Source organism: Dufourea novaeangliae, unplaced genomic scaffold, assembly GCF_001272555.1.
Source record: "Dufourea novaeangliae isolate 0120121106 unplaced genomic scaffold, ASM127255v1 scaffold228, whole genome shotgun sequence".
Classification (NCBI taxonomy): domain Eukaryota; kingdom Metazoa; phylum Arthropoda; class Insecta; order Hymenoptera; family Halictidae; genus Dufourea; species Dufourea novaeangliae.
In genome coordinates this window covers 1,730,004-1,752,688 of record NW_015374150.1, presented here as the reverse complement: position 1 = coordinate 1,752,688, position 22,685 = coordinate 1,730,004, and the positions used below count along the sequence as shown (strand labels likewise).

The window sequence follows — 22,685 nt, the reverse complement described above, 5'->3', positions numbered from 1 at the left end:
GCGTTTTCATGTAAGAAATAAACAAACATCTATTTAATTAACTATCGAATGAAGATAAAAAATTCTGAAAAGACTCAAGGGAGTCTTTAGACTCCACCTTACCAATTAAGAGTTAAATATGATTATAATGTTGAATTTTTACTGTATTCCAATACGTAAATCCAATCCTAATGGTTAAAGGATGAAGCTGCGTATACAAAACATAGAATAATAAACCAGGTACATCGTCATCCGTATGACTCAATGTTTTCCATCGTCTCAGATTATTTTTCAACAATAACTACCCACTAACTACTCACCACAAGCAGCGTTCGTCGACCACTATACACCCTCGACGCGTTCTATTCCGCAGGTTTCACAAAGTCCTTCCTTAAATCGCCGTAAACCACCGAAACAAAATATATTCCTTTCAAACCATCACCCCACGCACAACAGTCACCTACACGTTCACCTCAGTCATCCTTCAGTAACGACCAAACTTCGCCGACGAACACTTCCCGCCTTTCCTTTCGGTATCCATCCACGCCGTCGAGCTTTCCATCGTTTTCGGAACCATCGACACTGGACACCATCGAACGACCCCTTATATCGGACGATATCAAACTTCTCCAGAACTCACAAATTCATTTCACGATCTTTTGTAATTTTTCTATTACAATCGACACTTTGATTAATCGAAGGAGTATTGCACAGGTGTATATATTGTCAGAACGCACCTGACCGCTTTCGTCCAGCAGGACTCGCCGCTATAAAACGCGGACGAGCAAAGAGCGCGGTAGAGCGGGACTCGGGAAGTTCTCTATTGTGTTGTGGGAAGGGGGAAAAGAGGGGAGGGGAATCGACTCGGCCAACCGAACGCCTTCCTGGCCCTGCTTCGAACAGGTGTTTACACTTTCGTCAGGTGGAAATTGTACATACGTACGTACGTGTGCCGGGGAGTGCACATGCAACACCGCTGCTACCCTCCCGTCCAGCCTGTGGCCCCAGCCAGCCTCGTGAAAGCCGAAATCCTCCGGCCATGGAGAGACCGATGGCTTCCGTTTACGAAGTGTGTATACCATTGTTCTTTAACTTTTCTTGAAATGACGTTTTTTTTTCTCTATCGTTTGACGGGCTGGCTGATGAGGACACAAGTGGTTGCGAGAGATTACGCGTATCGATGGAGATACACTTTTCGTTGCGTAGAGGTGTACAGGGTGGACCACGAAACGTGATCAGCTTAAATTATTCTATCGATAGCTGTTCGATCGAACATTTTTTTTGGTTAATATAACATTATTCAATGGGAGCTTTAAGATGATTGGATCTAATTGTTTGTCAGCCATTTTCCCCCAGAGTTTTCGAGGCACCTTCAGTTATTTTTTATAGATAAATCTAGAATTTTTGTACGCTCATCTTTTAGCGGATATTGAGATGAATTCGGCAAGCATGATAATAAATATTTTTTTCTTCTTCTAAACCAACGGAACATTAAGAAAATATAATTTATGATTAAGAAACGATTGCTTAGTACTATTTATGACGTCTGCACCGATTGTTAATTTTATTGTTAATAAAAATTGATTACGTTTAATGGTACATCCTGTGTATTTGATCGAAAAGGTGTGATTTCGAACACAGAATAAAGTTTAGACAGTTTTAATTAAAAGAAGATTGAATTGTTTAATAAGAATCGGTATTGAACGTTGCAACAAGAATTTTTTTTTGCTTCTAAATGAGTTTGAAACAAGTGCTGGGGGCCTTCGAACAAGATTTCCCAATTATTCAGTGTGACGGAGAAGGAACTACACATATGTAATTATTTGAAAGCGTTGCGCTTCACGCGATCGCATGTCGAGAGAAGTGTTTGTCGAATCCATCGAAGGCTATCGATCCATCGTCGAATCGTTAAGAGGTTTTTGCAGTGAGAAACTGATTTCAGTCTTTAACGAAATTTTTACGGAATTACTGAAGACGGCTACACTATACATCGTGACAATTAAATCGGTGAATTTTGTTGTTTCACATCAGGGGTGCACCGTTCCACTGTACGCAAGCGTCTTGCCATCTACAATTGACAAAAGGAAACTGTAAATGTTTCTGTTTTTAATTGGATGTATCGTAATTAGTAAAGTGCGGATTATACGCATTTATAGCATATACGACCATGTGAAATACGATAAATGGTAAAGCTAATATCAGATCTAATACATGTCATATTCTTGTCATAATAAAAGTCTTAAGAAACTAAAGAAAATTTCATCTTCATATCTGTCTTCACAAATCAGTTCAAAAAATATTATTTTGTATAAAGTTCCTAGTGCTCAACTCACTTGGAGCGAATAAGCTTCTCCAAAGGGGTCGCAGCGATGTCCGTGAGCTCTTTGCTCGAACCCTCGAATTCCGAATCGTTTCCAGAGTTCGACCTAGTGTCCACGGTCATTGTGGCGTGGCTGCCGCCGCAGGTGAAGTATTGCACCTCGAACCTTGTCAGACCAGAAAATAATAGTAAATAAAATCAATCTCCAAACCTACTCGAGACACCCAACCCATTAAAGACCAATGTTGTGTTAATACGTTTCATTTGCAATTTTTCCAACCACTCAATATTATTCACTTCTGTTTTCTAGTATTGTAGCTATTAAAAGGAGAGTCCAAGGATTTACTTAATAATTTTTTCACCGTACGTAATTTTGTAATAAATAAAAAATCGTATTATTCCACTACTTGGTCTTGAATGGGTTAAAGTTTGAAATGTTTTCAAGAGAGGACATTCACCTGCGTTCAGCGTGATAATTTCGAAGCAATTCTCGATTCGTGTTAAATAGAACACCATGGTGACCATGGCACAGAGTGACCCAGATGGGTAGACTGGGTGTCTTCAGCCGGGAGCCCGGTTGCCTGCTCATTTGCCCATCCCCCTCGTGAACCAGAAACCCTATTTCGCTTCTCACGAGAACGCCCCATTGTGGCACGGCCTTGAGAATATTAACGGGGAATCAAGGTTGGGAACGAGGTGAAATGTAATCGAGAGAAATTAATAATCGGTTTACATATGTGTTCTCGTCCCCGACGTGGAGCACCCCATTGTGAAGGTGAGGCGATGCACGACCGGTTAACGACAGGATCACCACGCTGATGGGCCCTTCCTCTGGGCAGCCGCTTAATATCGATGCCTTGGGTTCTTCTAGGTCCGCTCGTACCCTGTTACATCAACAAAGAATGTAGAGATTTTAGGTGGACTTAATTATCAAGAGTTCATTTTGTAAAAATGGTCTCCACTGAAGCTAGCTAAAGATTTTAAGTAGATTTAATTAACCCTTCGTGGGCCACTTTATTTTTATTGGTACCATCATTTCCCTAGGTTTTTTATGTCCAGATCTACTTTTTTTTATCTTATCGGCTTCCGAAAAATTTGAAAATGTTCAAGGATACGCTTCCAAGGACCTTCGCTATATGATCTAACAGTTTTTAAAATGGAATGTTTAATAGCAATCCCCTCATTTCGGAGATATTTGAGCACGAAAAAGAATTCACGAATCGATTTCACTCAGAATATATTTTTTATCTAATTTTCACAATCGAATGTACTCACTTCGAAAGACCTCTAGAAAGCACAGCGCTGTACAGAAGTAACTTGGCACCGGGGCCACCCTCGTCATGGAACTGAAATCCATCGAATTCGTATTTAGGAACGAAAAGCTTCTAAAAATTTTCTAAAATAGTCTAAGAAGCATACCAAGTATAAATATCTCTTGACGAATATCTCGAGATCCTGGAGAGAATCAAACTCGAACAGGTGGAGCTAAAAGTAGGATACTGAATTTTTGGATTGACCTGAAATTTTATTTATTCACATACCGTCTCTGTCAGTCCATCCTGGAAATATTGCACGCTGTGCTGCAAATAGGGTGTCTCTTGGGGCAACACGACGACAGCTCTGGGAACGTTCGCGTTTCCAGCGACATTTTGATTCGCCGTGCAACCGGTGCTTTGCACCACAAATCCACCCGCGCATCGCCAAATGATCTCGGCTATCGCCGAAGTGAGGACATCGATTTGTCGGTCATAAGAAGGTTTCAGCTGGCTGCCCAAAGAAACAATCATTGAAACTTGTCGATAGCTTCTTATCGATTTCCAACCATCTATACTGTTACAAGTTCCTTTAACGAACTGTAATAAGCAGTCTGCTGGCTTTATTACACTTCAACGTTGAATAAATGCATGTAGGCTCGAAACAGTTTCTGTACAATTCACTTCACTGGGCTTAAGAATTACAAAGTCTAAGAAACTAGTGGAATTACAAAATTCTTGGTAACAGTAAATTAGAAAATTGTACTGTCAGGAACGTTTATTGAGTAGTATATAAAAATGAAAGATGGTGTCTACCTATCTGGGTTAGCACGGACGTCTTTTCCGTTGCACTTGAAGAGGAAATGCTTTAGCATGATGGCCTGGACAGCGGTGACTAGTCCTCTGGTCGTGTTCCTAGGCGCTCGTAATCCAAATGCCAAACTTTGCCCGTAAGGTCTCAGGGTTAATCCGGTTCTAGCCCATTCTGGTTTCGGTGGACTGGCAGAACTTCCGTAAACCACAGCTCTCAGAGCCTATCGCACATCGAATTGAAATAGAGACGTTCAAAGAAAGGGAACTACTCGAAAGAAAGAAATGTACCATGCAGGTCTCCTCTTCGATCGGTTTCCCTCCAATTACCGCTGTCTTGGCCAGGGTCCTAGTATTCCTTGGGTATATAATTTTTTCTGGAACAAAAACACACACGAGGCATTAAAGTCACCAGCACCAACGAAACCGATCGATTATCCACCTGGATAGAGTTCGTCCGGTTCTCCCATAAGGGCAGCGCACCTGGCCGCTCTAGCAGACAGGAACATTCTTTGTGCTTTAACTTTCGACGAATCAGAAACACCGAATGCATATATGACCAAACGATGATGGTATTATACTTCGAGGAATAAAATGGTATTCGAATCTAGGAGCTAAAGTGTCCCTAAACCATCCGAATTAACCGAAAACAGGATTGAGCCTTGAGGACTGCACGTTCCGTTAACCTTCAACTTCCAACGAACCAAAGACACCGAATACATAGATAAAGGTATTACACTTCTAGGAATACAATATTTTGTACGAGACTAGGGGCCAAGATGGTCCTAAAGCAACTGAATCAAGCAAAGTTACGATCAAGCCTCAGGGATTGCAAGTTCCTTCAATCTTCAACTTCCGACGAGTCAACGACAATGAATGCATGTATGACAAAACACTGACGGTATTAAACTTCAAGGAATAAAATAGTATACGAGACCAGGAGCCAAGGTGTTCGTAGACCAACTGAATGAAACAAAGACGCGATTGAGCTTCGAGGACTCCGAGCTCCGACCGATTGTCACCACCGATGACGATTGCCACGCTGGAACGAACGGCACACCAAGCTATCGAATATCAATTGGGATTCGTGCCGTATACCAAGTCCCTTTATATACGGTGATCCGCGCTGATATCTCGAGCAGTCCGTGAAACTTTGAAGCGCACGAAACGCGTCAATTCGGATGTCCGAAGACACTCGGCAGAGATAGACGATAGACATGCCCCAATAACGTCTGTCTGTCTCGGCAATCCGTACATACGTGTCTCAGACCACGCGAGCAATTTAATCCCGGGGGGGGGGGGGGATGTCTCAACGTTCGCCATTCCGCGAAGAACGACTGGAAGTACACGTGCAGCAGCTTCTTCGACCGCCATCTTAATTATCGCTGATGGAAAACACTTGGCACGATCTCGACACGGATAGACATCGAGTGGAGCAGTTTCTTCGTGAATGACATTTAGTGCATTTTTTTGTTCGTAATTTTTTCTCATGATATCGTATAGGAGTAATGGAATCGCCTTCGAATCAGCTTAGAATATCTTGATAATGTAAAAGAATTTTTGAGAGATGGTCACTACTGACGGGGGGAATGTGCCATGAAAATTCCGATATTTTTCTTTAATTTCGCAGGTTTGTAGGGGACCATAATGGAAGCATCGGACAATTTTTTGTTTTTTTTCTGATTTTCGGCTCTTGACGGTGAAACCACCCCTTCAAGGTTAATGTGTCTTTTCCTATTTTCCTGTAGATCTTGAAAACTATGGTAATTATCGAGAACCTATTGGGATGAAAATTTTATTGCCCTCTTTTTATAGAACATTGAAATTGTTTAAATTTTCTTTGCGATAGTTTTTTGATATCTACTACAGTTTTCAAGATATACAGGAAATAGGCAAGTACATATTAACCTTCAAGAGGTGGTTTCACCCTGAAGAATCGAATATCAGCAAAAATGAAAAATTGAACGATTTTTCGAAGAGTTATCGAAGTTCCTTTGTGAGTAGTTCATGGGCAATGATTAACCGCTGCATTCCGGAGCAAGTCGTGTGTTTAGGAATTATATTGAATTCAATAAGAGGTTCACGAAGGTGGAACAAATACAGGTAAACCAGACCGTTTTTTCAATTATTCAGAGCAGAATACGCGGAGGAACGCACTTCCGCAATTTTTCGAGGCTGCAACCCGTGCGGGAAAATTGAAAATGCCGTTTCGCATGAAACCATTTGATACAACGTCTTTTCATTTGCCGTTTTTACGGTTACAGTTACGTGTGTACATGCACGTACTGCGTTCTGCCTCGCGTGATGCCTCGGGCTTCGAAAAAATGTAAGTCGGTTCCTTCTTAAACGGTTTCTCTTCTCTTCCCCGCTCGAAGAAATTGTTTCGGTGCCTGCTGGTGACCTCCGACTATTCGCGCGAAACAAAATTCACATATATTTCGATCTACCATCGTGGATTCGAAAAAAAAAAAGACATAAGAAACTGTTTGGGTTCATGATTGAAGCTCAACTATTACGACAGTCAAGTAGATAACATTTGTTATTAATAGACTTGCAAAATAGAATTAATAGTGCAAAATGTAGTAAAATGAAGAATACAATTTCAATGATATTTATATATTATTATCAACAAAATAAGACACCTAGCGTAGGAAATAAATTTCTCTCATTTTTGTGTTTATAAATTACATCCTAAAATTGTGATTTTGTATAAACATCCGCAGTCTAGTTATTATTAACGTAGAGAATTCAACATTCTATTCAATTTTTATTTTTCGATATTAGTATCGGAAATTACGAATTTGCATAAACTAGACTTACTAGTACACCTTCCTACAAAATTCCGATTTTCATAGACGGTTCCATAAAATCTATGATCACAAGAATGTCGAGTTCATCAATTAGCGGGTTGCTAGAGTGCTCACATTGATATTCAAATAAGTTTCGTGAAGTGTCTGTAACAGAGACGAAACCCATTGTGTTGTAAGTACATAGATCAAGAATAATATGGAAAGCATTTTATCAGTCGTTGCTCCAGACGCGTGCTAACAGCGAATAACACGTGGTTGATTCGTTTCTCGCCAGCAGCACAGCGGCGAGCACACACAACAGACGGTGGTGTGGCTTCGGCACACGTCTCGCGAGCTGGGAATCGCGTGCTCGCGTGCAATCGAGTCTATCGAATTACGAATTCGCGTCGGAACAGGGCATCTGCATTCGCCGATTACACCCACCGATATAACGCGGCTTAATTTACCCCCGACTACATACTCTCCTGCGATTCATCGATCTGATTCACCTGCTCGCACCTTCCTCCGCGAACGCCTTGAAAAATAAATCCTTTTCGGAGTAAATTCATACTTCTTGATCCACGATCGATTAGAAAATTTCAAGTTACCTCGATGTTCAGGATCACAGATTCATTATTCTTACTCGAAGAGATGAAGGAAAGATCGAAAAAACCTGACAGAGAAATCGTTTTATTGTAAAAGAAGGTTCAAGTTTTCGGGCATTTGGAAAATTATATCTATGAAAATCAACCGTATTATTACAGAAAGGGATCGAATTTATGAACTTAAACATGGTCGGGATGCAGAAGTCATTTCAATGCTTTTGAAGTCTCTGTACACTCTTTAAATTTTAGAATTCTGTAATGGGGATTAACTTTTTCGGTACAGATGACAAATATACAAGTGGTCCATAGTATACAAGACGTCTTCGAAATTCTGTTTATATAATGTTCTTGTTGTTAACAAATCTGCAGTTGTCATAGAAATATCTTTCCATTAAATTTTACAAAATGATCATTACGAAGGCGTGAAAAAATCGGTGTCTAAAAAAATGCCCAAACGCCGACCGTAGCAGGCAGATTAACGGAACAGTCGCGTTTTAGCATCGCCGTATTAAAAATGTTAAAAACTGCGGTTTCTATTCTCATTTCTTCGTTCACGATACCTTTCTGACGAAGATATACCGGCTTCTCCGCGAGCATCTCCATGCAATGTCTCTTGCCAGACGCTGAGGACGCTGAGGGCGAGTTCGCAGAAGAGTTGGTACCCTCCTCGGTGTCTTCCGGTTCCTCCATGTCCATCTTCAACGAATCGACGTCGAACACTGATATATTAAACGATTTTTGAAATCCTAAAGACACTTTAACATCGTCCGTAGAATTACTTTCCGTTCAGAACGATGAAGATCCCCTTTGATATATCGAGTTCCACGTTCAGTAACAGAATTAATTTAACGTTCAGTTTTCATAAAACTTTATCATCGGAACCACAAATAGGATTCACATCGATGATCCGTCTGCGTGTAATCACGTGAAGTGACATTTTCGACGAAGTACCATTTAATCTTCTAGGACCAGTGTCTTCAGGGAAGTCTCCGCGTCTCTTCGTGTCACTTGGACACGACGTGTGATTCTCGATGTGATCGACGCCACTTCTTCTTGGACGTATTAACAAGTCGAGGAGGCAGTCAAGTGCTCGTTGCTGCATCGAGCCGCCTGGACTGACAGGAGTTAATAATTCCGGCAGCTTTCGGCCGACTCGGTTCATCGCGCCGCGCACGAGCTTACCATCCCACCCAGGCTCCGGATAGTTATATGCATAATGACGGGCCGTGAACTCGAGAACCTGAAAGGCTTGAGCTGCTTCAGGATATCCGTGATCCGGCCGTATACGAAAGAAGTTTCGCTCGATCGGAACCACTACCACCACCCCTGGCCACGATTCACTAGCTGAAACTTTTCGAATTTTCGGTCTTTAGACACCTCGAGTTTCGAAACGGATCGAAGAAATTACAACGTCGAATTGTGGTTAATCATCGGTTATACTGAAAATTGTACTTCAGTTGGATCATTTTGTAGATTTATTAACCGTTTTTCTACATTTTGGTGAACATTTGCATCATTATCACCATGTCGATGCATCTCGTCATCACAACCTATTTTATATCAAAACTCACCGTACTCAATATGGCCAATTTGGTTGTTTCGACCGTGCATGTTAATCACTCTCTGCCAGCATTAAAGAATTCGTTTCTTCGCATTGTCAATAATTAATTTTAATTATATCATTTATTTCCATGTTTATGTACGTCCTTCTCTTATCGTAATAACTCTGTACTAAAGGGTATTTATCCCGTTAATAAATCATTATTATTATTACATTAACCTTTAGAGTCTGAAGGTTAACCTTTATCCTCTAAATTAGAGGATGTAAAGCCTATTTCTAGGCTAAAGATTAATTGGTTACAGAGAAACTCGAGTTGGCTGGAAAGATTGTTACACCCTTACTGAAGTCCTCCACGAAATCGCGTAACGCTTTTATGTTTGCGCACACAACTGCATCCCCTCTTGTGCATAAGGTTACGCTTACACGTGTTCTGCAATGGATTGTCTCTCGCCTGTGCTAATCTTACTGGTTTATCGGCGACGAGCGATCTTTGCACGCGTTTCGTGCCATTTTCCTTCGATCGGAACGGATAATCGAGGAGCGTGAATCTCGTGTTGAGTACCGTAGATCGTGAAGGATTTTGTTAAAGGTGCATCCTTCGTTTGTGACGGCTATTAATAAATTATCGTCTATCGTACGAATCACATAATAAATCATTTGGAACAAATTTTATTAACACCGTCCACAGGCTACCGCTTTTAGGGAGTAATTCATTAAAGATCATGCAACATTTTCAATACTTCTGCTTAATTCAGTCGTTTTTACTGTTATGTGCATGCTGCACGTTGTTGCCCGCTAGTGAGTTTGGCGGAACCTGAGTTGCCCATCACTGGTTTACTGTATGGATACTTCAGATTTAGTTTGTTGAGATGTTAGAGAGTTGAGGTGATATTATTATTATAAGATCATTAAGGCACAGTGGCGAATGTGTTAAATGAATTGTACAATTTTCATCTAAATGAAAGATACAATGATAGGGTGAAGAATCCACCTAATTTTACCCAGATCCATCCGAGTTGAGTCGTTAAACTTCCACCACACAAACGTACATATCTTATCGCTCCCTGCCATAATTACTAATTTCCTGGCTATCATGCCACCATCAAGATTACGTCGGTTTGGTTAAGTTCAAGTTCGCGCCCGTTCGAAATAGATGCTCCATATTCGGCCTTCGAAACTACGATCGGAACTTCCGAATCCGAGCATACGTGGTGGTTGCATGCGCGCTAAATATATGCGGAAATACATGAGTTTCTATTAACATTTCCGTGGATACGTTGGTAAAGTAATTTTGACAAAAAAGTGGTTTCCTTAATTTGAAGTACGCGCCAAATCTCTCTTCTCAATTAAACAAGTAATCACTACGACTAGCTAACAAACTATAATAATGTATGTACGTTCCTATTAAATTGTTCAATGTTTTATTAGTTTATTTTTACCATTCGTCGAAATAGTGGAAGTGAGCTATAATTGTTGCTATAAGTACATATCCGGAAAGAAAGCAATTCCGTTCCGAAAAATGAAAAGAATCGTTTCCTTCGACGTGATCGTGTTAGGGCGTGAATAAATTGTGCCAGTATTTTTAGCACGGCAATTGTTCGATACCAACTTGCTATTGACCTTACGTGGTATCCTGTATTCGGGTGCGTGCACCGTCGGAAACGGGTTGCATGTGCAGGTAGGTATGCGTTGCAGACGGTCTCTGGTATATTGCCAGAGTGCAATATGAAATTGAACTTAGAGCCGAGCGGCTTAGTACCAGGAGCGAAGTTACAAGAGATTACGTGCAACTACGAGTATTTGGTTACTTAAATGATCGATCAGATTTACACGTTTCTGTTAGAGACTGGCGGGCACGGCGGATCGATTAGTGTCTGCTAGCGGGCGGACCCGTTCCAATAAGTCGTAAAAAACAATTGTTATCCTTAACGTAGATGTTGAATTGGTGTGTAATTTTTATGCAATGTATACGCACTTGTACGAGATACTTGTTTTACTTAAATCTTTAGGGGATGGAAATATATTTTTGTTTAAGGTGTAATTGCAAGTTGCAGACACACGGTAGCGCTTCCAGAGAGGATGTTGCAATAGGAAAATAGATTTAAAATTGGTCATTTTTTGTGTTTATCGCGTTTTTCTAATTGTAATCAAATGGAAGGTATGCATCATCTCACTTGCACGGATCTCCTTGTAGATTCGATAGTGATTTAATCGACCTTCTAATAAATAATAATTTCTAACTTTAGTTGAAATCGCGTTAAAAATAAATGTGAAGGTAAATTTTGCGTGAAATTTGAATTTGAAAAAACGCGGGAAAATTGCAAAATCGATAAATATGTAAAATTATGGTAGCCACTTAATGACGGAAAGTGGAATTAAATTTGGAACTTCATAATCTAGTTATGGAATTTGCTACCACGTGGCGTCACCACCGACTAGGTATAGAATAGACCTATCATCCAATGCTTTTTTCTGTACCACGTTCATAGGGCTACGTAGCCCTTTTACCATTTTAGTGTCAATACCCGACGTTACCGATAAAGCATGAATTCTGAGTATTATTAGCACAAATGAAGTGTTATATATTCCATTCATATTACGTGTATCTATATGATTTCACGAGAATAAAAATATCCGATGCTTCAATAATATTGATTTCCTTGCAACATCCACAATTATTACAAATGTCAATATAACGAAATATCTTTTATGCGATGTTTGTGGTGTAATAAAAATCTGTGTTTCGATTACGTTTTTGATACGTATTACTCACTTATATGTAATAATATAGAATAAAAATATACTATTAGTCCGATATTTGAAAATATGCATGCGTTCGTTGACACTGTTAAACTGTTGTAATAACAATGGAATAATAAAATAATTTACTCAAATGTACATAATAATACATATACATATCCATAAAAACAATATTAAACGCAAAAACTTTTTTGTACGCGAAGAAAAACTAATATAGGTCCGTCGGGATGTGAACCCAAGACTCCTTTCTAATACGTCTACTTTATAGCGAACGGAAGAGAATACGTTCACGACCATGGTCCCTTCTTAGAATTAACGTAGTTCACAAATTCACCGTTCTCATAACGTAGAGGGCAGCAGAAATCCCTGACTTTTTACACTATCTGTATTTCAGAACATGAGACACGAAGTTCCATAAGATGATAGGTCTATCCTATACCTCGTCGGTGGCGTCACTTTATCGGTTTTGAAGTTTCCCGCGCTTTTTTAAATAGTCCAGAATTAGTTCGAACGATATACTCAAGCACTCACAGATGGCTCCAGGATTTCCTATATATCGGGTGAACTGATAACTCCCAATGTTGAATACATCACAGTGTTTGGAGTAACCTTACAGATTCCTATTCATGAATGTATCGTAATTACTTTATTTTTCAACATGCGTAAAAGTGGAACCCTTTTGTCTACTAATATTTAATATAGTGTTAAATGGCAGTGATAGAGATTCGTCGAAAGAGGAAGAAGAAAAAGGTAGAATCACGTCGATCGATGATACGTAACCCAAAACCAAACGTTCATTTTGTTTACCTAGAAACTGGATTGTTTTCTTGACTTTCAGTACATTAGAAACGTAAACAATGGGTAAACACGAAGTGGGAACACCAAAGTACATTGCAAACAAGATAAAAGCAAAGGGTCTGCAGAAATTAAGATGGTACTGTCAGATGTGTCAGAAGCAGTGCAGGGACGAAAATGGATTCAAGTGTCATACAATGTCAGAGTCTCATCACAGACAGTTATTATTGTTTGCTGACAATGCACATCGATATATGGATCAGTTTTCTAAAGAGTTCTCGCATGGTTACCTAAATTTATTAAAGAGACAATTTGGTACTAGAAGAGTAGCTGCAAATCGTGTGTATCAGGAATATATCTCCGACAGAGGACACATACATATGAATGCCACAATGTGGGTGACATTGACTGCATTTGTGAAGTGGCTTGGTCGCACTGGACAATGTGTTGTGGATGAAACAGAAAAAGGTAATTTTGTATTGAATGAATTAATCTATCCGTTATTTTTGTTTTTCAGAATTAATGTAACTCGTTGTATTCTTTTCATTGATGTTTTTTCTTTTAGGCTGGTATGTAACATATATTGATAGAGACCCAGAAACCCTAGCAGCACAGGAAAAGAAAGCCAAGAAACAAAAGATGGACAAAGATGACGAGGAAAGGATGATGGAGTTCATAGAGAAACAAGTTGAGAAGGGCCAGCAGGAAACCAGTGAACAAAGTGGAATTTTTAAAGAGCCATTATCCCGGTCTGAAACAGATGCACCTTTGGTGTTGGAAATGAAAATAAATAAAAAACCAAAGTTACTTCCCAGTATCATAAAACAAGAGAAAGATAAAAATAAAGATTCTATTAAAGAAGAGTATATTGCCACTACTTATATAAAGCAGGAAGAATTGAGTGGTGAAGAGTCAGAAACAAGTAGTTCATCAAGAAAAAGAAAAAAACATAAATCGAAAGTGGATGCGGACGAAGACAATTTAGAAGGCTGGCTCAGGGAAGGCTTGACAGTGAAAATTGTCACAAAGAGTTTAGGAGAAAAGTATTATAAAGCTAAAGGAATAGTTCAGTCTGTAGAGAAGAAAAATTTCGTTGGAAAAGTAAAATTGAAATCACCAGAAGAAGTTGAGAATCATATCATCAAGATAGACCAAGAGTACTTAGAGACAGTGATACCTGCTATTGGAAAAGAAGTCATAATTCTTTGGGGAAAATATAAAGGCAAGAATGGGGTAGTACATAAGCTTCACATAGAGAATTACTGTATTGATGTACAGCTTGACAGAGATGGTACCGTTGTAAAAAAACTACCATATGAACAAGTCTGTAAATATGTCACCTGATCAAGTTTGTTATAATACCAAAAATTGTACATTTTATCTGTATCTTTTTTAATAAAATGTTTTACACAAAATTATCTTTGTATTACTATTTAAGGCCGTAGCGCATTTTGGCGAAGTTACAAATTCAAAAAAATATCTAGTGAATGTAATAAACAAATTCTTAATACAATCTGCGGGGCTTGAACCGCGTCCAAAAAATTATATATCTGCTCTCATTCTACATACATATGTGCATATACATAAGTCATTGCTACCCGTGATACGCTTTCCGTTTACATAGTTCACATTTGGACAGCTCTTACACCGTTATACGGGTAGCTTTCGTCTAGATAAAGCACTTGATTTGTAGCTTAAAAAACGTAGATTAATCCTCTGTCATTGATAATAACAATAAACGACCAGAATACTGTAAAATCACATTTAATCGCGGAATACCACTATTTTTTTGACCGGTGGCGCCGTCCGTGGCAATTTGCGCAAACTGCTAGCCAAATCATACCGACAGGTGAGTGAATATTCCTAATGATGGAAAAAAGCGAATATCTCAGTAATTAAGCACTTAAAATGAATGTCATTAGTCTCAAATTGTCCCTCAGGACTTAATGCATGGATCCCATAGTGCAGAAACCCTGAATTAGTAAAATTAGTTAAGTCTATATTACCGAAGCCCCTTATGGGGCGGTAACCCTACATGCAATACATTTCGATTACATTTACACCACTGAACGGGCATCAGTTTTCCTCGTCACGCATTAAATTCGAAGTTTGAACAACGTAGATTAGTTCTTTCTAGCGACTGGAAATCAGTAATTACAAGAACATTGTTAAAATCACATTTATTTGCAACGGTTCACACTGTATCCCGTCATGCGTACCCCGTTTAGTTCACTTTGAATAGCTCTTCCATCGTTCTATGGACAAGTTACGTCTTGATCAAGCATTCAGTTTGAAGCTGAAAGAACGTAGATTAATCTCCTGTCATTGAAAATAACAATAAACGACCAGAACACTGTTAAAATCGCATTTAATCGCGGAATACCACTTTTTTTCTACCGGAGGCGCCATCCGTGGCGAGTTGCTGAAACTGCTAGCCATATAACTGGCTAGCAGTTTCAGCGATTCGCCACGGGTGGCGCCACCAGTCAAAAAAATAGTGGTACTCCGCGATTAAATTGCGATTTTAACAGTGTTCTGGTTGTTTATTGTTATTCTCAATAACAGTCGATTAATCTACGTACTTTCAGCTACAAATTAAGTGCCTCAGCTAAACGAAAGCTGTCCGTATAACGGTGTACGAGCTGTCCAAAGTGAACTAACCGGGGTACGCATGACGAGATACAGTGTTAACCGTTGCAAATAAATTGCGATTTTAACAGTGTTCTGGTCGTTTATTGTTATTGCCACTGACAAGAGATTAATCTACGTTCTTTCAGCTACAAGTTGAGTGCTTGGTCAAGATGAATCAGCCGTTGTAGGGTGTTAATCTACATTCTTTAAACTTCGAATGTAATGCATGACGAAGAAAAGTGTTGCCTGTTTAGTGGTTATGTAATTGCAACAGTTTTCGATCGAATTTACACTGCTAAACGAGCATCAGTTTTCCTCGTCATGGATTACATTCGAAGTTTAAAGAACGCAGATTAGTACTCTCTGGCAGGTGAGAACCAGTAATTACAAGAACATTGTTAAAATCGCATTTGTTTGCAACGGTTGACAGTGTATCTCGCCATGCGTACCCCGTTTAGTTCACTTTGAATAGCTCTTCCATCGTTCTATGGACAAGTTACGTCTTGATCAAGCATTCAGTTTGAAGCTGAAAGAACGTAGATTAATCTCCTGTCATTGAAAATAACAATAAACGACCAGAACACTGTTAAAATCGCATTTAATCGCGGAATACCACTTTTTTTCTACCGGATCTGTCATTGAAAATAACAATAAACGACCAGAACACTGTTAAAATCGCATTTAATCGCGGAATACCACTATTTTTTCGAACGGTGGCGCCATCCGTGGCGAGTTGCTGAAACTGCTAGCCATATAACTGGCTAGCAGTTTCAGCGATTCGCCACGGGTGGCGCCACCAGTCAAAAAAATAGTGGTACTCCGCGATTAAATTGCGATTTTAACAGTGTTCTGGTTGTTTATTGTTATTCTCAATAACAGTCGATTAATCTACGTACTTTCAGCTACAAATTAAGTGCTTCAGCTAAACGAAAGCTTTCCGTATAACGGTGTACGAGCTGTCTAAAGTGAACTAACCAGGGTACGCATGACGAGATACAGTGTCAACCGTTGCAAATAAATTGCGATTTTAACAGTGTTCTGGTCGTTTATTGTTATTGCCACTGACAAGAGATTAATCTACGTTCTTTCAGCTACAAGTTGAGTGCTTGGTCAAGATGAATCAGCCGTTGTAGGGTGTTAATCTACATTCTTTAAACTTCGAATGTAATGCATGACGAAGAAAAGTGTTGCCTGTTTAGTGGTTATGTAATTGCAACAGTTTTCGATCGAATTTACACTGCTAAACGAGCATCAGTTTTCCTCGTCATGGATTACATTCGAAGTTTAAAGAACGCAGATTAGTACTCTCTGGCAGGTGAGAACCAGTAATTACAAGAACATTGTTAAAATCGCATTTGTTTGCAACGGTTGACAGTGTATCTCGCCATGCGTACCCCGTTTAGTTCACTTTGAATAGCTCTTCCATCGTTCTATGGACAAGTTACGTCTTGATCAAGCATTCAGTTTGAAGCTGAAAGAACGTAGATTAATCTCCTGTCATTGAAAATAACAATAAACGACCAGAACACTGTTAAAATCGCATTTAATCGCGGAATACCACTTTTTTTCTACCGGAGGCGCCATCCGTGGCGAGTTGCTGAAACTGCTAGCCATATAACTGGCTAGCAGTTTCAGCGATTCGCCACGGGTGGCGCCACCAGTCAAAAAAATAGTGGTACTCCGCGATTAAATTGCGATTTTAACAGTGTTCTGGTTGTTTATTGTTATTCTCAATAACAGTCGATTAATCTACGTACTTTCAGCTACAAATTAAGTGCTTCAGCTAAACGAAAGCTTTCCGTATAACGGTGTACGAGCTGTCTAAAGTGAACTAACCAGGGTACGCATGACGAGATACAGTGTCAACCGTTGCAAATAAATTGCGATTTTAACAGTGTTCTCGTCGTTCATTGTTATTCCCACTGACAGGAGATTAATCTACGTTCTTTAAGCTATAAATCGAGTGCTTGGTCAACACGAATGCTGTCAGCATAACGTTGGAAGAGATGTCGAAAGAAAACTATACCGTGTACGCATGACGAGATGCAGGGTCAACCATTACAAACAATTGTGATTTTAACAATGTTCTTGTAATTACTGTTTCCCAGTCGTTAAAGAGTACTAATCTACGTTCTTTAAACATCGAATTTAATGCGTGACGGAGAAAATTGATGCCTGTTCAACGGTGTAAATGCGATGGGAATCTTCTGAAATTAGGGTTGCCGCTCAATAGGGGTCTACGTTAATATAGACATAAATAATTTTACTAATTCTGGGATTCTGCAGTTTTAGATTGATGCATGAAGTTCTTAGGAATCTTTCGAGACTAACGATGTTCATTTTGAGCGCCTAATTACTGAAATATTCGCTTTTTTCCATCATTACAAATTTTCACTCACCTGTCGGTGTGATTTGGCTAGCAGTTTGCGGCAATTGCCACGGGTGGCGCCACCGGTCAAAAAAGTAATGGTATCCGCGATTAATCGCGCTTTTAACAGTGTTCTGATTGTTTATTGTTATTTTCAATGGCAGAGAATTAATCTACGTTCTTTCAGCTATAAATCGAGTGCTTGGTCTAGACAAAAGCTGTCAGCATAACGTTAGAAGAGTTGTTCAAATGTTGAAACAAATTCCTGCGTCGCACTTCGCCAAAATGCGCGACGACCTTTATTGGGCTTGCCTGCAACCATATGAAGCAATAAAATCGACTAGAAAGGTTGCAATAATTAATGGTGTAATAAAATTAATTAGGCGCGGAAAAGAGAATGGTCCCTGGAAGTGCTGAATGGTTCTATCACCGCGAGTCGGTGGTAGTAGCTAGGTAACAGGGGTCATAGAACCCCCGGAGTATACGTAAGTGACCTCGTTTGCGAGTAAGTGGGGTCATAGAACCCCCGGTATAGGCGCCAGCGACCCCGTGTGGCGAGAACGGGGGGACATAAATCACGGTAAGGCATTCCCGCAAGGGAAATTGTAATGAATGGGAATAATATGAAAGTTCTTTACTTCTTCTTGAACATTCTAATTTCATAGCCCTAAAGTGGGTACCTGAAAGTATTTCATTGAATTTATGTAAAAGATTTTACTACTTCCTATGAGACTCCGTGTGCTATTTGATAGCCTAAAAAACAATGTGCCCATACAAGGTTTCGATTTATTTACGAAACTAATTTGACCAGTTGCTGCATTCTTTGACACTAATTTTCAAGAAAATAAAACTTCTGTATTTCACTTAATTTAAGAGACACGTGGCTGAATATTAACATACGTTCATTATTTAATTACTCGCAATAAATAAAATTTTTGTAAGGTAATGAACGTGAGACAGAAAAAAGCTTTGGATGAAGGCTGTTCTATACCTACTAGGTGGTTCCATCTAATGTCGCACCTGGCTACTAATTGGTTAGTAGCTTGGATGTGTTGCCGTAGATGACACAACAGTACTTTTCAAATATTTTTTATTTGAAACAAAGATTTAAATATTAATCGAATTATAATTATTATTTGAATAAATAGCGATATTTTGGATCTGAAATTAATACTTGTCACTTTTATATAAGTAGTGTATTGCTGAATGGCAATATTTATTCCAGCATACTTTCGTGTTATGATGACCATGTGGACTTTCAATCCTATGAACATAACCTAATTTAACCTGAATTATGGTTTAAAGAATGAGAAATTCTCATTTCCTAAAAGTTAAAAATATTTGTTCATTACAAAGAAAAGTGTCTTATCAGTGATTCCAGCAATGTTACAATCTTCGAAACTTTGAGGAACAGAAGTAGCCTGTTTACAATATTTATTCGAGTGTCTGTGTAATTGTTAAATGATTTTTTGACACAATGTCCGTACTGTTTAACGGAGACAATTCTAATTCGGAAGAAGATTTAAAGATAAACAAAGATTATGCTAAGAATTATGACAATTGGCGGCACAAGGAAGAGTTGAACAAATGTATGTACATCGTAAATTTTTTAATTTTGCTTCGTTAAACAATATTCTTGAATGAGATGGTTACATTTTCAGTGAAAACAAAATATGGAGACATCAATGGGACTGTATTGTCTGATGAAAACTCTGATACAGAGAGCTCTTCATCTTCTTCTGAAGAGGAAAATGTATGTATACAATTTTTCTTTTTAAGACCTTCTATATATCTTTTTAACTTAATTTATTTTTTCAGGAAGTAACAGAACAGTTTGACAAAGACTTCTATAAAACATTAGCCTTGTTGAAAAAGAAGGATCCAAAGATCTACAAGCAAGATGTAACATTCTTTGATGAAACCAACAAAGCACAGGAGTTGCACTATGAAAAGAAGAAGTCTTCTGACAAATCAAAGAAAGAACAAGCTGTCTATTTGAGAGATTTTGAAAGAAACATTATTGTAGAACGGGAGGGAAAGTTCAGTGACAGTGAGGATGAGGACAAGTTACGAAAGATAAAGGAAGAAGCCAAAAATGTGACATATGCTCAAGAACAAAAGCAAATAAAAGAAAGTTTCAAAGATGTATTGCACGATGAGGATGAGAATGATGATGATGTAGATTTACTAAAGCCAAAAACTAAGTCTCAAAGTGAGAAAGAAAAGGTAAGTTACATTTATCCCCTCAGTTTTTGAATTAGAGAACATAATTTTTTTTCATTTAGGAAGAAGCAGATTATAAGGAATGGTTAAAGGGACAAGATTCAAACATAAATGAGCAGGAACAGAATGCATTGAAACCTCTACGTGACTTTTGGTCCAATCCTAATCTGGACGCTAATGAACAATTTTTAAGAGATTATGTATTGAACAATAAATATTTAGACAATGAATATGCAGGTCCTGAGTTAGATAATACCCATTTAATTCACGACAGTGATGAAAATTTGTCGGAAGATGAGAAGAACATAGAGAAACAAGAAGAGTTTGAACAGAAATATAATTTTAGATTTGAAGAACCAGATCAGGAGTTTATCAAAAGATATCCACGTACTATGGAAAATACGATACGAAAAAAAGACACTCGTAGATCGCAAAAGAGGGTAGAAGTGAAAAAAAGAAAGGAAGAAGAGAAATTGAGGAAGAGGGAGGAACTGAAACAGCTGAAAGCGTTAAAGAGGAAGGAAATTGAAGAAAAGATAGAGAAACTGAAAGAGATTACAGGAAACGACGACATAAAGTTTAATGATATCGACTTGGAGGGTGATTTTGATCCGGATGAATATGACAAGAAGATGACAGAACTCTTTAATGATGACTATTATGCGGCTCCGGAAGATGATATTAAGCCTGAATTTCCAGAGATTGACAAAGATCTAGAAGTTGAAACTACATGGGATAATTACGATCCGAACGCGGAAAATTATGATGCACATGATGGAGAAGACTATGAGGGACCAGATTGCGAGGATCCGAACTTCAATGTAATTGATGTACTATTGTTGTGTCCATACGTTTCCTGTCTGTAAAAGATTCCAAGTTTGAACTTCCAATTTCAGATGGATGCTGATTATGATTCATCTAAATGTAATCAATTAGAAGAAGAGGGAACGAAGAAAAGAAAACGCAGACGGAAATCTAAGTTTGCTGAGCTGATGGCAAAACAAAAACCGAAATTTGATCCCCAACAGTACAAGTCTTATGAAGAGTACTTTGACAAGTATTATTCGTTAGACTACGAGGATATGATTGGGGATATTCCATGTAAATTTAAATATAGGAAAGTTGTACCGAATGATTATGGTTTAAGTGTAGAAGAGGTCAGTTTTAATGTAAAGATAAATATAGATTTAGTAACTATCGGTTTCTTAAGAATCCATCCTCTCTGCGCCCTCTACGATTGATAACGGTGATTTTAGGAACTACATTTGACTTTACTGTTATAGTACATTTAGAAATAGGTTCAGCATATTTACCAGTATTTTAAGTGATTATTTGTTTTTCCAGATTCTTATGGCAGATGACAAAGAGTTGAATAAATGGTGTTCCTTGAAAAAAGCACTGCAGTATAAGCCAGAGTATGCAGAATTAAATGATGTCCGGATGTACAAGCAGAAGGCTAATAACGAAGCACTTAAAAAGAAAGTACTTACTAGTTTGTACAGGTGAGACACAGAAATTGTTAAAATGAGTGTAAAAAGCTAAAAAAAACACAAATGATAAACGTGTAATATTTTCCAGGAGTCCTGAGGATGAAGAGAAAGAAGTTAAAAACTTGAATGCCATTGATTTCATCAATTCCAATGACGAGGAAACGGAGACGAAGAAGAAACGTCGCAGGAAGAAGAAGAACAAGAAGAAACAGGAAGTGCAGAACGTTCCATCGGCTACTGAAACCAGTCAGGAAAAATCAAATAACATGGATAATGATGAAATCGAGAATAAGGGTACAAATAATGCACAGATGACCTCGAAGGAGGTTAAGAAGAAGAAGAAAATTGAGAAGCGGAAACAGGTTGAGGAACAGCCTGAAGAACCTCGGGAGCTGTCGAAGAAAAAACAGAAAGTTGATAAAGTTGAAGAAAGTAATTCTACTGTTATCGCTGAGAATAAGTCACATGAAGAACAAGGTACTAACAAATCTTTGAAGAAGAAGAAGAAGAAGATGACCGTTGATGGTCAAAATAACAGTGAACTAAGTTCCAAACAATCGAAGAAGATGCTGAATCTGAAAGATAAAATGAAGAAAAAGAAGCTTAATAAAATGAAAAGAAAAGACTCCAAACAGGCAGATACCATTGGCGATATTGCTTCGTTGAATCCAGAAAGGCTGAAAACATACGGGATCAATCCAAAGAAGTTTAAAAATAAATTGAAATACGGGAAGAAGCAACAATAGCCATAATACACTGTGTAAATAAAGTTTTGTATATACATTTCTTCTTGCAGAAATAGACAATTTTAAATATACAGAAATCTGATCCTTTAACAGTACACATCTTTTTTTACATTATTCGCGTAACACACCCTATTTGATACCAATAAGTAGGAGGAGGGGATAAACGTTTGCGAGTCACCGGATACACTGTACACCCCGAGTAGGAGTGGCCGTGTTAGGGTGAATTCGTCTCTCGACATGATAAACGACGTTTGCGGATTATTAGAATCGTAGCAGTCTGTTTGCGTTTACTCTTCTAAAATCTCCATCTCTAATCCCGCCCATATGCTTTGGTCGAGGTAGCTAGTACGCGGCC

At 38.7% G+C, this 22,685-nt stretch overlaps 3 protein-coding genes across 3 annotated transcripts; 2 read left to right on the top strand and 1 right to left on the bottom strand.

Annotated features, from left to right (window-relative positions):
• Window positions 1–2,001: 2,001 nt before the first annotated feature.
• Window positions 2,002–8,446, bottom strand: LOC107191757 (protein FAM188B2). The gene is made up of 10 exons (XM_015580859.1): window positions 8,317–8,446; window positions 4,654–4,739; window positions 4,369–4,586; window positions 3,841–4,066; window positions 3,719–3,784; window positions 3,575–3,645; window positions 3,033–3,183; window positions 2,758–2,957; window positions 2,313–2,465; window positions 2,002–2,047 (listed from the first exon to the last, which is right to left on the bottom strand). Exons 1-10 carry the CDS (start codon window positions 8,444–8,446, stop codon window positions 2,002–2,004), a joined length of 1,347 nt encoding a protein of 448 aa, XP_015436345.1.
• A 4,336-nt stretch (window positions 8,447–12,782) lies between these two features.
• On the top strand, window positions 12,783–14,216 carry LOC107191503 (DNA/RNA-binding protein KIN17). The gene is made up of 3 exons (XM_015580565.1): window positions 12,783–12,827; window positions 12,916–13,340; window positions 13,438–14,216. Exons 2-3 carry the CDS (start codon window positions 12,935–12,937, stop codon window positions 14,214–14,216), a joined length of 1,185 nt encoding a protein of 394 aa, XP_015436051.1. The 5' UTR covers window positions 12,783–12,827; window positions 12,916–12,934.
• A 5,012-nt stretch (window positions 14,217–19,228) lies between these two features.
• On the top strand, window positions 19,229–22,330 carry LOC107191693 (protein KRI1 homolog). Its single transcript, XM_015580792.1, has 7 exons — window positions 19,229–19,460; window positions 19,533–19,624; window positions 19,690–20,097; window positions 20,157–20,915; window positions 20,991–21,251; window positions 21,439–21,596; window positions 21,673–22,330. The coding sequence occupies exons 1-7, from the start codon at window positions 19,349–19,351 to the stop codon at window positions 22,328–22,330; spliced, it is 2,448 nt and encodes an 815-aa protein (XP_015436278.1). The 5' UTR covers window positions 19,229–19,348.
• Window positions 22,331–22,685: the final 355 nt, after the last annotated feature.